Here is a 20,000-nt window from a genome sequence, read left to right as displayed (position 1 = left end):
CTGCGTGGGCATGAGATCGGTCTCCACCGCGGGGCCCGGGGCCCGTCCTCACCGCACCTCAACGGTCATCGCATCCATCTGCGCAGGAACGGGTTCGAGAGCGCCGTCACCCCGCGGGGACACCGGATCCCAGACTTCCTGCGCAGCAGAGCCTCCTACAGGAGAGCACAGGAAGTGACGCCCGCTCAGACCACCAGAAACCCTGAGAGATCAGCACCAGCGCCTGAGCCGGTCTATCCCCGTCTGGAGCACAGCAACAGGATGGATCTGGACTTCACCGACGTGGACGAGCAGGTCAGAGCCTCTAATACTCAGCAGCATTTCTTTGATCAAAATCAGAATAAAACAGTCAAATATTATTCTAATGTAAATGATCTGTGTTCTGAGTGAATCTGTGTTAAAGTGTAATGTATTTCTGTGATGCTCCGCTGTATTTTCAGCATCATTCCTCCAGTCTTCATGATCTTCAGTCATATTTAACAAAAAGGTCCAGTGAACTGTGTTTGTCCGTGTCTCTCTCAGCCGTCTGGGTCGCTCCGGCTGGACGAGGTGCGTCTCCGACCCGTCCTGACCCCCACTCGGAGCGCTGCCATGGTAACGGAGGGGGTGCTAGAGGTGAGGCATGCTGGGAAATGGAGGCAGGTGTGTAGTCTGGGCTGGGATCTGAGCAGCAGTCGTGTGGTGTGTGGCATGCTGGGATACCCGTCCGCAGAGCAACACGACACACGCGTGTACCGGTGAGTGTGTGTCTACAAGATCCACCTTCATCATTGGGGATCAGCAACGAACAAGCCTCCATGGTCTACTAGCTAAGGATATTATAGTTTAATTCATGTTTTTATTAATTAAAAATAAATAATAAATGTTATACTGAAATACAATAAAATATAAAAACTTAAACCTTTTAAGAACTTATTGTAACTAGTTGCCAACTAACTAAAACCAAAATTAAAACTGCCAAAAAAAAAAAAAAATTAAACCTGTATAGACATAATTAAAAAAAAACTACAAAAAATTACAAAAACACCTAAAATTAAAATAAGTACAGAAAATATAAAATTAAATTAAAATTAAAAAAAAATAGCAAACACTACAAAAGTAAATTAATAATGCTTGAAAAATAATAATGAAGAAAATAAAAAGGTTAGTAAATAAAGTATTTCTCATGTTAATGTAGCTGATGCAAGTTGATTAACTTGATGTACTAAACTGTGTGATATTATATTAGTGGACTAGCAGTAGTTTGAGGGTGTTCCTCCCTGGAGAAAGCAGTCCTCCACACACTGTGTTTAGTGTCAGATTGAGATTCAGGAATAGCAGCGTGTGTCCTCGCCTGTAATTACATGATTCCATGCGTCTGCTCTGGATGTGTCTGTGAATATCCCAGACTTTCTCCTTCTTCATCAGAGCGCGTGCCTTTCCATCAGCTCTCACTTCCACTTCCTGCTCGAATCAGCCGCTTCTTTCATCTAGTCATAACAGGACAGAAGGATCGTGAGAATCAGAGGAAGTGTGTGGTGATCCATCCCGATAATGACTGACTGAGACTGATTAAAGAGTTATAGTCACACCATCTTCATCATCAGTGACGAGCCGAGCGAACCCAAAGACCTCCAGTCACCATACGCCAGAAAATAAAATCTATTCTTAAACATTTTTCAAAATGTGCAAAGAGTGGCTAAATACAGATGTGCTTCAAGATATATTTATGTTAATATATTTTCTACCAGTATCAAATTCCGTCACCAGAAGCATACTATACGTGCATTTTGTAACCGTACTTTGTACGCACAGCTCCCACGGTCCCACATCCGCATTGAATTAGTTTTGCACTAATCAGTTGTTCCACAAGGTGGCAGCACTGCTCCGCTGTTTCACAGATGGAACACAATATGCGTTCGGCTGTATGCATACAACAACATACACGTACAGAAGTGAAGCGTACTTTGAGCTTTAGTACAGTGGAAAAACATGTTCTGTCATTTTTCCATTCAATTGCGCTACTATTCTACTGCTTTTCTATGTAAAAATGATCTAGACGGTCTTTTGGAGTTTCTCACACACAAGATGCTGTGTCAAAATAAAAGGATTTAGTGTATATTTCTACACGCAGCGCTGCTCATCAACGTCAGGTCTGAAACAGTGAACCAATCAGAAGAGCTCGGAGGCGGGGCAAGCTTTTGTTTACAGCTGCAAGTTGTCATGGCAACTGTTTGGAGGAATTCTGTGCTGGGCTTTTTTAATAAACTCTTTCTGAACACTGTGTGTGATTCTGCCCACTGCAGCACTGACAGACAGTTTAACAAGAAAAAGCACAGTTTTAATGAGCAGTGTTTATGTGGTCTGGAATAGATTTAATAGTTTTGCCCTTTAGTTCACTCTCACTTCACTTTACAGTTTCAGAGCAGATGTGATGCAAGTGCTGCTCTTCTTCAGTATTTCTGTCTGGTTTTTCAGGGCTGATCTCTACAGATTCTGAATCTGAAACATGTGAAAGTGAAAGTGTGTATTGTTCTGTGAGGAGTGTTAAATGCTGGGCTTGCGTCTCTGTTTCTGTGCTGTCTATATTAGACTCCAGCCGCAGAGATTCTGTGCTTCTGCGAGTGATCTTTAAGAGCTGGTTACAGGACTCCACCCGGTTCAGCTCCATTCTGGCTGTCGTTTCATTTCAACTCTTTCCCTTGTGAGAATGTGCTCCTTGGCTTTATATGTGTTCTCATTTCAGGCCAGGTTCACTGATGTTGTGTTATGGATTAAATCTAATCCTCAGATCTTTGTATTTAAATATCATAATTAGTTTGACACAGGACACACTGAAAAGGCACTTTTCTTCTCTAAAAAAGGACTTTGAAAGAAGGATGTTTGGTTTGGTTGAAGAAAATCCTAGTGCTTATTAGATTAGGAAAAAAAAACATTTTCAAATAAACATTTTAATTTATTTCAAAGTATGGCCAAAAATATATTTGCAAAAATAAGTTTCTAAATATATTTACTATTTTTTGCCAATACATTTTGCAAAGCATTTAAAAATACATTTTGTCCCCCACATATTTTAATAAGAAAAAAGAAAAACCATTGGTCAAATTTGAAGTGAAATTTATTTTTTTTGCATAGAACATATGTGAATATATCACACATTTTAATAAAAATAAATCATGAATAAAAGGAAGCTGCAATTCCAGAAAAGTTGGGACATTTTCTAAAATGCAATAAAATCAAGAATCTGTGATATGATAATTCTCTTTAATTTATTTCACTTAGCTTCGCTGTTTAAAACATAAATTCAGCACATATTTCTAATCTGTTATGGGCAGAGTCATGTGTATTTGTGCTGTGTGTGTGTGTGTGTGTGTGTGTGTGTGTTTTCATGTCTGACGAGTGTTTGTCGCTCATAAAAGCTTCTTCATCTCTTCTGATCTTCTCTTGATGTGTCTGTGGCTCCGGGTGGCTCTTGGGTCATGTGACTGCTCTCAGCCAATCACAGCCCTGGATGGATCTCTGTTGATGTGGCAAATAAGTGGTTTCCTAAAGTCATGCTGCCAGCAGAGCGGACCACCAGCGCTCAGACAGACGAGAGATATATATACGTGCTGTCTCCAGAAACACAATGCTATGTGTGTGTGTTAGTTTGTCGTGTTTCCATGTGTTTCAGCAGGTGCTTGTGGGTATTTAACTGCTGCTTTAATTCAGTGACTCGTTAGGACGGTCATTTCAGCTCTTTTGTTGACCCTCGTCTGAATTCAGCCGCTGTATAATCCTGCAGGATGATGTGTGTTGTAGACAGAAGAAACCCAGAAACAAGCTGCACTTCTAGTTCAGACTAACTCTCTAGAGATAATTCAGTAGTGTCTGATGACGTCACAGCGTCTCTACTCAACTCTACACGCCTAGAAATCATAAGAGATATCTGACTTTAATAACTCTAGTTCTCTCCTTCAAACCACTGATTCATGACTGCATCTCTATATTCATCCTGTGTGTCTCGTAAACTCAGGATAACCACAAATAAACCATAGTTTTGATACACTTCCCATAGTTTAACCTTGATATTGTAATAAAACTGTGGTTATATGAACAAAAAACATTGGTTACTATACTTTTACTGTAATAAAAACCGATGTATCCTGTTGGGTTTCCTTTGTGGAGGTTATTAAGCTGTTTATTTAGTGCAGTCCTGTTGATCGGCTCATTCGTGTGTTTCAGGAAACTGTGGGACTCAAAGATGGAGGATCCAGCCACACGGTAAGGCTTCATCCGCTGTTTGTTGTCAGTGCTGGCTGTATGAAGGGACTCTGAGAGAGATGTGTGTGTGTGTGTGCAGGTCTGCGGTCAGTAAGAAGGCGTTCTGGGTCGAGAGGGTTCAGTGTTCGGGTTCGGAGGTGTCTCTGGCACAGTGTCGAGCACAGCTCTCCGTCCCGCGGCACGACGTTCCCTGCTCCGGAGGGATGCACGCAGTGGTGCGCTGTGTTCCCGGTGCTCAGTTCTCCAGAAGCTCCGCCTCCAGACCCCCGCAGGCTCCGCCCCCTCTGAAGGTGAGTGCTGCTCAGGGTCCAGCTGTGAGCCCTGGCCCCGGGGACACGGCTCATGTGTCTGTGTGTTCCTGCAGGCGGCGGTGCGTCTGAAGGCCGGTGCACGGCTGGGCGAGGGTCGGGTGGAGGTGCTCCGCGAGGGGAAGTGGGGGACCGTGTGTGACCATCTGTGGGATCTGACCGCGGCCAGCGTGGTGTGCAGAGAGCTGGGCTTCGGCTCGGCCAGAGACGCCCCACGAGGAGCGCTCATGGGTCAAGGTAATGTCACCAGAGCTGATATGAGCTCAGTGTTATTTCCTCTTTCCCAGTGGCTCATGGGTGTTGAGTTTGAGTTTCTCCACTAGTCTAAACAGAAATTATTATTACATAAAAATATTACAAAAAATACATACAAATTCCTAATCCTTTGGGCACAATTCGGCCATAAACACAATGTATGAATGTATATCATCATAACTGTAAAATATTATTATTATTCAATAACCCTAACCATGCTTATAGTATGTTTGGTGTAACCAGTTTAAACCAGTCTGGACACTCAGAGTTATTCAGATGTTGTGGAACACAGAGGCTCTGAGTGTTTACTGCTGAATCTGATCATACACATCACAACACTACAGCAGCATGAAGATGAGTCTTCCCAGCATGCTCTCCTATAAATGTGCTTCTGTTCCATCGTCTCAGGTTTGGGGTTTTGCTCTATTTTCAGGGTTAATGCTCTAAATTATACGCTGTCAGTCTGTTCTTCAGTGGTGATTAGGAGCAGTGCTTTAAGTGGCCCAAAAGTGGTGCCGGCACTCTATTATAGCAAAATATATATATATATATATATATATATATATATATATATATATATATATATATTAAATTTTTTTTTTTTTGATGACTCCCCTCATCCCCTGAGGTAACACCAACTATATTGAAGGGGTTTATATACAGCAGTCAACAGGCGACCTTAATAATAAATCCTTTTATTAGTTTGTGGATTTGCTTGCGCTAGAAAGAACTACTGAACATAAATAAAATGTGAAAAAGGATTTTGAAAAAAATACCCTTAGAAAGAGCTACTGCATTACTGCATTCAAACTCCCGAACTGACTCAAATGATTCGCGATCTCCAAACTGACTCAAATGATTCGCGAACCCGCTCCGATTTTTCGAATTGATTCAAATGATCCGAGAAGCCGCTCCGAACTCCCGAACTGGACACATTTCCATCTATTAAACACTTCCATTGTAATTTACTGAATCCAGCGTCCACATCACACATGCCTCCATTTACCTTTCAATCAGGCCAGTTGCAGTTTTCTTCATCAGCTCGTGGAACATGTGTTTGTGCAGGTACGGGTCTGATCCACATGAACGCGGTGCAGTGTTCGGGACAGGAGCGCTCCATCACACAGTGCCGCTTCCGGGAGGTGCCACTGCACTCATGCAAACACTCCCAGGATGCATCTGTCCGCTGCAACGTCCCCAACACCGGCCTGAGCGCCACCGTACGTACACACTTCCTGTAGTAGAGTAATCTTCTGCTCGAGTCGATGGCAGCCTGCAGAAGTGGATGGTTAAACGCTGTCAAATTTGGTGTACAGATATAAGACCATATACACATTTATCACAGTAAATTTGGAGTCTCTGACTCAAACGCTCTAGCGCCACCAACTGTCTGAAGTTTCGGACATATTCTGTCTGCCTTTTTCAAACTCCTCATAGACCAATTTTCACCAAATTTGATTGAGATCATGATGGCAAAAAAGTTATGGATTTTAGACTAATATATGTCAAACTGTTTTTTGAATAAAAATGTATGGTATGATGCCGAAATTGTACTTTATGACACTTTACCGTATTGAAACACTGAGTTTGTCATGGTGCCACCTACTGGTCAAAAGCAATTAGAATTGAATTCTACTGTTAGTGATTGTATTAATGATTTTTCAACAGTTTTGCCCCTACATCATCTATATTTTCTGTCACAGTTCTGTAGTTAGTTATAGTTTGAGCAAACATGAAGCAGTGGTGTGTGACCTGACGAGTGCCCCCCGGGCTGTGGTGTGTCCTGTAATGTCCAGGTGCGTCTGGCGGGGGGGCGGGAGGCGGCGGAGGGCCGGGTGGAGGTGCTGATGGAGGTGAACGGTCAGCAGCGCTGGGGCTCCGTCTGCGGTCAGAACTGGGGCATTAATGAAGCCATGGTGGTGTGTCGACAGCTCGGCTTGGGCTTCGCTTCCAGAGCCCATCAGGTACGTGACGTTACCTCCAACCTCCATACCATGTGTTCAAGAGAATAACAGCCTGACTTTCTTGGAAACAGGTGCAAGGTATTAATAGTGAAAAATGAAAGCGTGGAAACAAACTTGTGTCTCTTTTTTGCAACATGATAAATGACTTGCAGCAGATGAAAAGCATTAAACAAACACAGTCACGAGGTAAAGTCAGATGCGCAATGCAGAATCTATTCGTTTCACTGTTTTCACGGCTGTTGTTTCCATGCAGAGGTAATTACAGCCCTGCACAGATTCAGGGAAAGAGCAGGAAACCAGAGAGAAAACAAACCCAGAATAGAGCTGCTGAACCGGAGCACATTTGCACTCTTATTAAAGCCTCTCGCTAAATAGACGGTGGAGAGGAACGTGGAAAGTATTTGATAATGTGCATGAATTAGCTGTAATAGCGGGCGTTATTAGACTCTGGGTGGATTCCTGCGGAGGCAGTCATGTGTTCGGTCCGTCCCGCAGGAGACCTGGTTCTGGCCCAGCAGCTCCGGGTCCGAGGACGTGCTTCTGAGCGGAACACACTGCATCGGCACAGAGATCTCCATCCAGCAGTGCCACAGGAACAGACAGGTGTCCTGCCCACGAGGGGGCGGAGCCAGAGCCGCCGGAGTCACCTGTGCCGACGGTACGAGCACACACTGTTAATTATTTGACTGTAAATTTACAATAAATTGCAGGTTAATAATTGCATGACTTTCACAGTAAGTTACTGTAACATTTTTACAGTAAATTATTGTGAAATGACAGCTGTATACTGTGACTTCACAGTAATTTAGACATCGCATTACTGTGATTTAGCGGTAAGCTGCTGTAGAATTAATGTATTTAACTGTGAAATTACAGTTGGTGTCTATGTATTACTGTAATTTAACAGTAAGCAGCTGTAGAATTCATGTATTTAACTGTGAAATTAGTGTCTATTATTGTAATTTAGCAGCAAGCAGATGTAGAATTAATGTATTTAACTGTAAAATTAGTCTATCTATTACTGTAATTTAGCAGTAAGCAGCTGTAGAATTACTGTACATAACTGTGAATGTCTATCTATTACTGTGATTTAGCATAAATGATGGACCAAACAAAACTGATAAAAACAGTGACATAACTTTTATTTTTTAGAAGTAAAATACAATTTAATTACATGAATAAAACACTGGGCAACAGGGATTGACACTGGGTAACAGGAATGTGTGTCAAAAGAGAAAGAAGGAGACAGAGAAGAGAGAGTGAGGGAGAGAGATGTAAGAAAAGACAAAAAGGTGGTGTCGCAGGTGTCTCTCTCCTTCCCTCGCAGCTGGCACCTGCATAGTGTGGGTTCTATCCACTATATACAAAAGATAAGAAAGACAAAAATTTTAAGTTACTCTGTGGTGGACTGACTCACTGTAAGTATGGTGCTCGCATTGTAACACTAATCCTAAAATGTCTACAATTTAAGTAATTTCAACTATTAAAAAAAATGTGAATAGTACTCTCAATTAATATTAAATCAACAAACCAGGACTCTAATCACTCCTGTTACTTTTACCCAGTCCTATTATTTTTCACGTGAGTAACAGGACTGAAAGTAACATGATTGAGGTTAAAAGGTTAGTTCACCCAAAAATGAAAATTCTGTCAGTAATTACAGAGCACAAATTAAGATATTTTTGATGAAATCTGAGAGCTGGATCACTCCTCCATCGGCTTCTAAGGGTTTGAAACTTGCTGGCCCAGAAAAATGTATTAAAGACATCTTTAATATAGTCCAAGTGACTCCAGTAGCTCAATCTTAAGTTTATAAAGCGACGAGAATACTTTGTGCGTAAAAAAAACAACAACTTTATTCCACAATTCATTTTCTTCTCTGTGGGCCTTGAGTTTTTTCATGTAGTAAAACAGCGTAGCGCTTCTGTGTTATACGTCACACGTAGGCTCACTATTGGCCGACGCTGGTCATGTGTGTGATGCATGTGACGTATAACACAGAAGCGCTACGCTGTTATACTACATGAATTCACCCGAGGCCCAGAGAGAAGGAAATGAATAGTGGAATAAAGTCATTATTTTTGGGGGGGTTTTGCGCACAAAAAGTATTCTCGTTGCTTGGTAAACGTAAGATTGAGCCACTGTAGTCACTTGGACTATATTAATGATGTTTTTAATACATTTTCTGGGCCAGCAAGTTTCAATCCCTTAGAAGCCTATGGAGGAGTGAGACAGCTCTCAGATTTAATCAAAAATATTTTAATTTGTGTTCCGAAGATGAACGAAGGTCTTACGGGGTTGGAACAACATGAGGGTGAGTAATTACTGACAGAATTTTCATTTTTGGGTGAACTAATCCTTTAAGCAAAAATTGCATGCTAAATTGCATAGTAATTCAACACAGTAGCAAGTAATGTAAATTTACACTTAAAACTATTGTAAAGTACTGTAAATTTCACGTTTTTTAGACGTCAAGGCATGTTAAAATCAAATAAACGTAAAAACAATTAATTTTACACATTTATTTTGCAGTCTGTCTAAACTCTACATTGAATCAGGAGACACTATAGAACACATTAAAGGGATAGTTCACCCCAAAAATCTTTGGAACACAAATTAATCCGAGAGCTTTCTGTATCCTCCATGGACAGCAATTATTTTACTTTCAAGGCCCGGAAAGATTGTTAAAATAGTCCATATGTATACAGTGGTTAAACCTTAATGTTATGAAGCGACGAGAATACATTTACTGCGCAGAAACAAAACAAAACAAAATAGAATACCGACTTTATTCAACATTTTTCCTTTCTGTGCCAGTATCCGATGCTGTTCACGTGATGTGTTCTCGATCATGCATGTGATTGCATTGGGCACAAAAAGTATTCTCGTCGCATCATAAACATTGAGGTTGAACCACTGTAGTCACATGGACTATTTTAACGATGGTTTTACTACCTTTCTCGGACTTGAAAATGGTTATAACATAGTAGTCTATAGGTGGGATCAGAAAGCTCTCATATTGCTTAAAATGTTCTTAATTTGTGTAGAACATAATTCTTGTGTTTGGAACATCGTGAGGGGATGTAATTAATGACAGATTTTTCAATTTTGGGTGAACTAACCCTTTAATAGCTTCAGTAAACTTCTTACTGCATAACTACATCTAGCTTAAAGGAACACGCCGACTTTTTGGGACTTTAGCTTATTCACCGTATCCCCCAGAGTTAGATAAGTCCATACATACCCTTCTCATCTCCTTGAGTGCCTCTGTTTGACGCACCCACCGCTAGCCTAGCTTAGCACAAAGACTGGAGGTAAACAGCTCCAGCTAGCATACTGCTCTCAATAAGTGACAAAATAACGCCAACATTTTCCTATTTACATGTTGTGATTTGTATAGTCACAGTGTGTACAAATAACAAGGTCATATGAGACACAACCATCTTCTAACTGTATACATACTGGGAACTATATTCTCAGAAGGCGAAGCACTGCTACTTCTTTGGAGTGATTCACTCCAATTCTGAGCAAACTCTCTGCTCCTCACCACAGGGCTTCTCAGGTGCTGTGAGAAAATCACTCCTTCTGAGAATATAGTTCCCAGTATGTATACGGTTAGAAGATGGTTAGAGTCACTGTGACTATACAAATCACAACATGTAAATAGGAAAATGTTGGCGTTATTTTGTCACTTATTGGGAGCAGTATGCTAGCTGGAGCCGTTTACCTCCAGTCTTTGTGCTAAGCTAGGCTAGCGGTGGTTGCCTCAGACAGACTTACGGCAAGCACGGAGATGAGAAGGGTATGTATAGAGTTATCTAACTCTGGGGGATACGGGGAATAAGTCAGCATGTTCCTTTAACACAGATACTGTGTTTCATTAGTCCGTTCTTAAATTGGAACACAGCTTACATTAGATTGACATCCATTCGAAGTCAATGAGCTTCCTGATAAGAGTGCAGACTTGCTGGTTCATGTGACCTCTCTGCCTCTTAGATTTTGTGCCTGTCTGTGGGTTGATGCCCAAGAAGCACCTACAAACAAAAAGACAGAAGAAACCTGTTAGTTTAATTCGTGTGATGAAAAAAGTGTCAGTTCCCAGTCACCACCTTCAGTGGGTCACTGCTTTTGCAGTACAGAGTCAAACTAAAGTTAGCTCAGTTTAAACAAAGGTGTAATTCAGGTGTAAGTACTGTAATTCAGAAAAAAAAATGCATGGAACTGAACTGAAAAACATTTCCATCACAAACACAGTCAAGAATAGACCTTCACCAAAGTAGAGGTGTGTGATTTACCTAGGCAAAGCATTCGCACACAACAATTTACATAATTTACATGTTCCGTTTGCAGAGGCTTTAAAGCTAAAGTTAAATGTTCGACGGTGTATCTAATCAGACATCTCACAGTTAACTTAATACGGTATAATTAACACTACAACCAACGTCTTTTCATTCAAATTTGCGCGCTTAATCGTCGATGCGAGTCTGCTCCAGCTAACTTACAAAAACATGACAACAGAACCTACAACTAACCCTAATTTGGTTCATACTTTTAAATTACATGCACTATCATATAAAAAACATCAAATTGATAAAGTTTGACATTTAAACACTTACCGCTGTCTGAATCCACCGAATGAGACCACGTAGATCAGAGAGCTCTGATGACGCTCTGATGACGCTGCCGCAGTTGCCACTCAAAAAAGACGGCATTCACAGTAGTTTCTTGTAAAAGCCCCGCGCCTGCATTATTTTCACAGTAAAAGTCTAAATACGGTATTATATTGTGAATTATCACAGTTAAAGCCTGTGAAGTGGTAATAATGTAATTAACTGTGAAATATTACAGTTATATATTGTGAAATCCTGGAAAATTTTTACAGTGCACCTTAACACACACACACACACATAATCTCAAAGTGACTTAAAGTAAATATTATCGAAGGGGTTCAGCAGACCAAAAAGGTTAAATGTAATATTTGTATTAAAGTGATTCGCTGCAGTATTAAAGCAGCTGTTAAATCTGTTGCTCTTGTGTATGTGTGTATGTGTGTTGTGTGTGTCCTCAGCGGCTCCGGATCTGGTGATCGACGCGCAGCTGGTGCAGGAGTCTGCGTATCTGGAGGACCGGCCGCTGCACCTGCTGACCTGCGCTCACGAGGAGAACTGTCTGTCGTCCTCCGCCGCACGCATGGCCTGGCCCTACGGTCACCGCCGCCTGCTGCGCTTCTCCTCACGCATCATGAACCTCGGACGGGCCGACTTCAGACCGCGAGCCTCACGGGAGTCCTGGACCTGGCACCAGTGCCACCGGTGAGTGTGTGAGTGTGTGTGTGTGTGTGTGTGTGTGTGAGAGAGAAAGAGAGAGCGAGTGTGAGAGTGCATGTGCTAAATTGAGTTCTTTCTCGTCTTGTGCCTCGAGGTTTTAAAACCACTTTGATGTTAAAAAAATAAAAACATTTATCATCTCTCTGTGCGCTCAGAAAACATCACACTCATGATGAACTGAGCTCTGTCTGGTTATTTTAGCAGGGGCTTGTTATGAGGATCTTTTGAGAAAGATTTATCACTTTACTAGTGATAAAGTTATTTTAAAAAAGTACTTAATCAAATGAACTGAATAATAAAAATGACAAACTAGATTAAATAAATGTTAATAAATAGATTTTAAAATGAAACAAACAAAACAAAACTGACTAATTGACTGAAATTGACTAATTCATCAAAATATTAGTTGTGAAAATTAATCATATGAAATTAGAATTAATATTTTGTAAAAATAAAATTAATAAAAAAGTCAGATCAAAATAAATAATTGAAAAAAATCTTATTAATACAATTACTAAAATTAATTTAATAAAAATGTTGAATTGGAATAAATAACTAATTTCACAATAAAACAAACAAGGCAAAACACTTACACCATATAATTAATATAATTCTTGAATCATTTTTATGTATTAGTTATTTTAGTGCTATTATCTAAAAGTCTGTTTGTGTGTTTTCTGTCACTGTGATGTCACTGCGTTTGTGCTGGTGTCACGGTTACATCGCCTCTCGCTCCAGCAGCCAATCAGAGGCCAGGATAGTGTCACATGATGGTGGTGTTTGACTGAGCCGTGCTCTTCGTCTCTTACAGGCACTACCACAGCATTGAGGTGTTCACGCACTATGACCTCCTGACCCTGAACGGCACAAAGGTCGCGGAGGGTCACAAGGCCAGCTTCTGTCTGGAGGACACGTACTGCCCTGAAGGTGAAGCCGCATCTTTCTTATTTAAATTTAGTTAAGAATTAATTTTCTTATTTAAAATGTGTTTATAATTACAAAATATATGTATATATTTTTTAAGACTAGGATCCTAGACCTGGGACCTAGACCTAGACCCTTTTTTAATTTTTATTAATATACTTTTTATCGGTTAAACCAAGTTCTAAAATATTTCCATATTTAACATGTAGAAATAGTACAAATCTTTTGTATAAATCTTTAGTCATTAAATCCTGAAAAGCTGAGGAAAAATATAAATAGTTTTAGTTATTTCTTTTTAGGGGTTTAAAAAAAAAAAAAGTACAAAAATATAAATTTAAGGGAAAATACGAATACTGAGTAAAATTTATTTGATTAAAAGTGTAAATATCAGGCCAGAATTATACTTGAGTGGAAGTTAAAAATCACTAAAATTCTAATTTAAAAACTACAAGTAGTTAATCTGATTACAAATGAATTGACTGACAGCCCTAATTGTTATTCTAAATAATATTTTTATATTTAATAATATTTTCCAAATAAATACTTTTTAAAAAGACCATCTTTTTTCAAATATTTTCTCATTTTTTAATGAAATGTTATAAACTATTTCTGACATTTAATTATCGTAACAACCGTGCTGGAGGGTCCTCTGTCTCAGTGGTGTACAGTGAAGGAGATGCAGTACATTACTCCTCATCTAGATCTACTGACACCTGCTGGAGCAGTGGTGGAACTCTTCTTATGTAGAGATCAGCAGAGAACAATAATGCATGGCTGCTTAGAACTTCTAGAGTAAAAATACAGTCCATGTATTCAGTGTAGTTTCAGACTGGAGTGAAGTGAATAACTGCAGAACAGGAATCATGTAAAACCTGATGAGGTCATGACCTCTGGTTCTGCTTGGTCTCCACGGTAACAGGTCTGAGCAAACGCTATGCCTGCTATAACATGGGCGATCAGGGCATCACTGTGGGCTGCTGGGATACGTACAGCCACGACATCGACTGCCAGTGGGTGGACATCACCGACGTCCGGCCCGGAGACTACATCTTCCAGGTCAGAGGTCACGCTCACCTTAAACCTGAGGTCAGAGGTCACGCTCACACTAACCCTAAACCTGAGGTCAGAGGTCACGCTCACACTAATCCTACATAATGTAACGTTTTATTTTTTGCCCACGGCCCTCAGTCTAGTTTGATTTTAAAGGTTTGTTGCTTGGATCTCTTCGTGTGTTTGACCGGATCACAGGCTGTTTATCTGAGATCCTCGCCGTGATTACAGTCCTTCAACACTCAGACGACAAATAAAGCCTTAACCTCTCTCTCTCTCTCTCTCTCTCTCTCTCTCTCTCACACACACACATTCTCTCTCTCTCACACACACACACACACACACACACCTGCGCGCAGGTGGAGGTGAATCCGTCGCTGGATATGGCCGAGTCTGATTTCCAGAATAACGTGATGCGCTGCCGCTGCCGCTACGACGGAGCACGTGTCTATCTGTACGGCTGCCACAGCGGTGAGACACACTTCACTTCACTTCACTTCACTTCACTTCACTTCACTGTCTGAACACATCAGATCCAGATCCACATAACTCTCTCAAAACTACTTACAGGTTACAAGAAAATACTCTGAAAATGCACCTGCTACTACTTTCTGTTTTACACAATACAAAAGAAAATAAGCAAATACAAATGTATTAATGACATTAAAAAATTTAAACGTTCATGCTTTTGATGCTTAAAAAAATAATAATGTAATAAAAATTATTCATTTAAATTGTAAATATATATATATATTTTTTGCTAGCAAAAAAAAAAAAGTATTACTGGAGTATGTTTTACAAGAATGTATTTTTAGGAGACGTATTTTATATTAATGGCCAGTATTATGAATATATACTATTTGCAAAATAAAATAAAATGTAAAAAAAACTTTACTTATTTTTTTGCAATAAATAATAATAAATTAAATAATGCATACAATTAAAATATTTAGTTAATTCATAAGTTATTGTAATACATTTTAAAAGAAAATAGTATTTTAGTCCATCTATTTAAAAACGTCATGTTTAATAACTTGCTGTTTCCTATAGTTATTGGTAAAACTTGCTAGAAATTTCTATGTGAACTATTTCCTTTTTGAACACATTTCAAAGATAAAGATGTAAATGAAACTCAGACATGAGTTTTCTGGCTGTTTCAGGAGACGCTTACAGCGCAGAGGCAGAGGACCTGTTTGAACACCAGCGTCAGATCTCAAACAACTTCCTGTGATGGAGCACGCTCGCTGGGCGGAGTCTGTGTGATTGACGGGTAGGGGGTGGGGTTAGTGCGATGATTGACAGCTCGGCCAGTATTCATGAAGCAGAAGATCAGAAGAACTTCCTGCCGTTATAATGAGAGATTTCTTGAGTTTGTGCAGATGTTTCCAGCACATCTCACCGAGGCTGTGTGTGATTCATCTTCATCACCCAGACGAGATTCACAGGAAACATGTGACGACACAAAATAAAGACACTAACATTGAGAATCCGTCATGAAACGGGAACAGTTTTTCAGGTTGTCACCACTTGTAAACGGAATAGAACTTTTCTTCCAAAAAGTGTAATTTTTTTCTGCTCGTCATTTTCATATTCTAGTTCACGTTTTTGAAACTTTTATTTAATCAAATAATCTGATACCTCAATTTCTGTTAATAAAAAGGTTGTAAAACTCATAGTTCTTGTTGAGTGTTGCGTTGATGATTTCAAGATGTTTTCTGATGTTGTCATGATTATTTCTCTGGCCACTGGTGCTAGTTTTAGCCTCTCCTTTAGTCTTGAATATGATTCTAGGTCAGTGGTTTTCAACCTGTGGGCCGCGGCCAGGTGGGCCGCCAATTATTTTCTGTTCATTTGCAGTCCATTCTAGGGCTGTGCGATTAAAAGGAAACGTCCTAAAATCACGATTTGAGCGTGCGCGATTTCTAAATCGCTTTATAGCACAGTTTTCCGTGGCCCTGACCTCCCGTAGTATGCTATCTGATCCAATCAGAATGCATTGCGCCTAGCGCGAGAACAGAGTCTGGGCATATGCCTAACTCCAGGTTCACACACTGTCTGTGATGCGCCTTTTTTCTGAGCCAATGTTGACGGATCAGAGCGTTCTCACTGCGGTAAAAGGCTAGAAATAAAAATGTGCGAAAATAATTCATGTCCAACACATGAGCATAGAGTGAATTTGTTAGTGAACAGGATGCAGTTTAAGTGAGAGGAGACACGTTTTAAGTGTGAACGAGCAAAGGAAATCTGCGTGCGAACAGAGAGATTCGCACTCGTGCATTATTTTAATGTGCTTTCGCGTTATATTTATGCGCTCTCACTGCTGACTGCAAACACATAGCCTACTGTATACACACTGCAAACACCTGAGGCACCGCTACAATTAATGAGCTCTATGAACAATGCATGGCAAAAAAGAAAAAAAAGTCCCTGTATACAGGATTTTTTTTTTTTTTTTTTTGCCACAAGTCTATACATTTCTTTACATCTTCACTATAGTGATAATTTTGACTTATGTCTGTTCTAGAGATGTTACAACTTTTTGATAAAGCTCTGATTGGTTTTCTTTTGGAAATATGTTTAAAATTAATCCTGAATGCATTTATGACTGTAAAAGCATATCGGTGTGTGTCACAATTGCAAAATTGATCAAAAAAATCGCGATAGTTTTTTTTTTTTTTTGTCCATGTTTATTCAATAAATACAGTTTAAAATCTAGCTTCTGAGTACTAAGTTATTAACCCAACAATAGCGGGGTCAGTTAATTTTTTTGAAGTGGGCCGCGCAAACATATGTGTTTGGTTGTGTGGGCCGCGAGTTGAAAAAGGTTGGGAACCACTGTTCTAGGTTATTATGATTATTAACAGAGCAGCAGAATCTGTGTCAGAAAGGTTTCATCACCGTTGTGTCACATGCACAGATTGTGTTTCAATACTTCCAGTGCTTTAAGTGGCCGGTACACAGCGGTACTCAGTACCGTCACTTCCAAATATATCTCTTGAGCGTACCCTCACCTCTCCGTGCGCCGAGAACGTGTTTTTATCACACCAGTACGTTCATTTGGATCTGTTTTAATAGAGGATTTAATCCTTTGCCTGCGCTGCCGCTTTTCACAGCGCCCTTCACAATGCACGCTTCCTAATTCTTCCTAGTTCGGAGTATGGAGCGTGAATCATTTGAACCAGTTCGGGAGTTCGTAGCGGGTTCACGAATCATTTGAATCAGTTCGTGAGTTTGAATGCAGTAAAGCAGTAGCTCTTTCTAAGGGTATTTTTTCAAAATCCTTTTTCACATTTTATTTATGTTCAGTAGTTCTTTCTAGTGCAAGCAAATCCACAAACTAATAAAAGGATTTATTATTAAGGTCGTCTGTTGACTGCTGTCTATAAAACCCCTTCAATATAGTTGTTGTTACCTCAGGGGATGATGGGAGTCCTCAAAAAAAAAGGCTATAATCGAGTACCGGCACCTCTTTTGGGACACTTAAAGCACTGAATACTTGAAAAATAAACGTCTTGTGTCAAACAGAAGACATTAATATTTCATACTGTATGAACCCAGAGAGTCAGGAGAATAATACAACTATTATACTGAATATCCTTACATTAAATCATATAAAACCATACATACACAATCTCACCTGTCTGATGGTCTTAATTTAGCTTCATAAAACCTGCAGAAACCAAGAGAAAAATCCCTGAAGAGATAGAAAACAACATGAGATCTGAAGTCTGGTTATATCAGAAGTCAATCCACATGAAGTGAGTTTATGATTGTAAAAGACATGGCTCAGAAAAATCAGCTAAACCTGAAGGAAAAGCAGGATTTGAGAAATACTGAGGACTGCAAGCAACATTAATGCCATGACTTTAAGAGTTTAACACTTTCTGCTCTGATTTAAAAGCATTCAGTAAAACACTCCAGTGAAATGTGAATAAGGACTCTAAGAAACCCTGGGTTTATATCGTCTCGGTCCAAACTGATCTCATGCTGTTGTTCAGCTCTCAAGAGATTAAAGACATGATGCAGTTCTGAAGAACACTTCAGGAACAACTCACACATCAACATCCAGCGATTCATCTTAATCAACAGATTGAAAAATAAATAAATATAATTATGAGTGGAAAAACAATTAAACATTCTGGAATGATGAAGCTCAAGGCAGAAGACATGAATGAAGATGGTATAAAACTAAGTGTGTGAGAGTATGTGTGTGTGTGTGCGTGTGTGTGAGAGAGAGAGTGATGCACGAGTATGTTTGTGTGCGTGTGTGTGTACACACACACACACACCACGCCCGTCAGTGAGCAGCTGTCTGTTCTGGAAACACAGTCCGGACGGAGGGAATGGTGAAGCACAGGAAGTTCGTCTGTGCAGCAGAGAGACGGTGGTGTCACTGGTACAGTTCAGCGTTCTCAAACAGGTCCTGTAGTGGATGGTGACCCGCTCAGAGCGTCCGAACGCTTCTCCGTGAACACCGATGAGAGAGAGGACACCCGGTGAAGCCCCAGAATCCTCGGCGGTGGCGTGAGGCTAGTTCCTCTTCTTGAGGTTGTTGTTGGAGGACAGTCTCTGTCTCGGTCTCTTCACGGCGCTCCGCGTCACTCTGCTCCACACCACCTCCAACAGTTTGGAGAACACCTGAAACCAGAGACGTGTGTTAGCGTCGCACACACTCGTGATGACAGGAAGAGGTCAGAGGTCATTCTCACCGTCCGCGGCGTCCTCTGTGAGCATGAAGTGAGAAGAGAGCGAGACGTTACTGACACACTGAACTACACATCTGTCTGCCATCAGTTACTCACCCTCACGTCATGAACACAAGAAGAGATGCAGAGGAATGTAAGATGAGAACACACACACACACACACACACACACACACACACACACACACACACAGACAGACAGACAGACAGACAGACAGACACACACACACACACACACACACACATATGAGGCGCCGTGTAGGATTTAAATCAAACTTCCCTTATCAATACATACATAAAACACGTGCATATACACCTATAAATTACTCGCATATACATGCATACTACTGAATGTTCAAAAATACATATATAAAATACACGTGAACACTAATATGAAATCGATACCAATACATATAATGTTAGCAATGTATGCATACACACTTGTGAATAACTTGCGTATACATATAAACTTGACACGTGCATACACCTACAGATACTCACATATACATATTAACTTGATCCATGCATATACACCTATTAAACACTCGCACATACATATAAACTCGATGAGCGCATACACATCCATAAAACACTCGCGCATACATAAACAATAACATTTACTAACGTATACAGTTCAGATGAGAAAAACATGTGTACATGTATATATGCGAGTGATTTCATATGTGGATGTGCGTGAATTTTCAGTATAAACGGAAGGCATTTCAGTGTAAACGGAAGGCGTTTCAGTTTAAAAGGAAGTCGTTTAAGCGTGTACGGAAGTAACCTGTCTAAATACCGCATTTGCAATCATGGACCGGGATTGTGCTACACCTGAAGCATTTTGCGGAATGTTCTTTTTTCGCCCACTATTATAAGATCAATTACCATCAGTTTGTGTTGCCTGCTCACCTGCAGTCTCTGCCTGCAGTCAGAAACACAATCTGGATCGCGCACTTTGTTTCGGCCTTCGAGCCCTGGTGGCATACAAAGCATCAATAACACCGCAAACGATGCGATCATCCGCCGGCGAAGTTCACGGACCGTGATATCACACTTGTCAGTGGTAAAGTAACTGGCAGTTTCGATCTAGAAAAAGGTGAGAATTTCACTTCTATGCAATCTTCACGAAATAACTTCCAAACGCTATGCAAGTTAACGTTACACACACACATACACAGAGGGAGAGAGAGAGCGAGAGAGAGTTTAACTGCCTCTAGTTAAAAAAT

At 40.4% G+C, this 20,000-nt stretch overlaps 2 protein-coding genes and 1 long non-coding RNA gene across 4 annotated transcripts in view; 1 reads left to right on the top strand and 2 right to left on the bottom strand.

The window, feature by feature from the left end:
• The window catches only part of LOC127968479 (lysyl oxidase homolog 4-like), an 18,258-nt gene extending 1,208 nt beyond the window's left edge, over positions 1-17,050 (top strand). Inside the window, exons 2-15 of the mRNA XM_052569741.1 lie at positions 1-294; positions 523-737; positions 4,204-4,242; positions 4,322-4,532; positions 4,607-4,787; positions 5,871-6,025; positions 6,602-6,769; positions 7,265-7,427; positions 11,838-12,081; positions 12,908-13,023; positions 13,940-14,076; positions 14,430-14,541; positions 15,231-15,861; positions 16,915-17,050. The exon at positions 1-294 is cut by the window's left edge and continues 206 nt beyond it. Of these exons, the coding sequence (XP_052425701.1) occupies positions 1-294; positions 523-737; positions 4,204-4,242; positions 4,322-4,532; positions 4,607-4,787; positions 5,871-6,025; positions 6,602-6,769; positions 7,265-7,427; positions 11,838-12,081; positions 12,908-13,023; positions 13,940-14,076; positions 14,430-14,541; positions 15,231-15,301 (2,106 nt within the window). The 3' untranslated portion in view covers positions 15,302-15,861; positions 16,915-17,050. The remainder of the gene's footprint in view (positions 295-522; positions 738-4,203; positions 4,243-4,321; positions 4,533-4,606; positions 4,788-5,870; positions 6,026-6,601; positions 6,770-7,264; positions 7,428-11,837; positions 12,082-12,907; positions 13,024-13,939; positions 14,077-14,429; positions 14,542-15,230; positions 15,862-16,914) is intronic.
• On the bottom strand, positions 4,530-11,844 carry LOC127968488 (uncharacterized). The gene is made up of 4 exons (XR_008155986.1): positions 10,682-11,844; positions 6,558-8,126; positions 5,812-6,078; positions 4,530-4,874 (listed from the first exon to the last, which is right to left on the bottom strand). It is a non-coding gene; the product is annotated as an uncharacterized LOC127968488 (long non-coding RNA).
• Positions 16,450-20,000, bottom strand: part of LOC127968480 (atlastin-2) — a 21,996-nt gene continuing 18,445 nt past the window's right edge. Inside the window, exon 13 of one of the 2 annotated variants that reach the window (XM_052569743.1) lies at positions 16,450-18,708. In XM_052569743.1, coding sequence (XP_052425703.1) covers positions 18,601-18,708 — 108 coding nt within the window. In that variant the 3' untranslated portion in view covers positions 16,450-18,600. The remainder of the gene's footprint in view (positions 18,709-20,000) is intronic. The other variant, XM_052569742.1, reaches the window with a different exon arrangement.

This window comes from Carassius gibelio, chromosome B11 (assembly GCF_023724105.1).
Source record: "Carassius gibelio isolate Cgi1373 ecotype wild population from Czech Republic chromosome B11, carGib1.2-hapl.c, whole genome shotgun sequence".
NCBI lineage: Eukaryota > Metazoa > Chordata > Actinopteri > Cypriniformes > Cyprinidae > Carassius > Carassius gibelio.
This window is presented reverse-complemented; position numbering and strand designations above follow the sequence as displayed.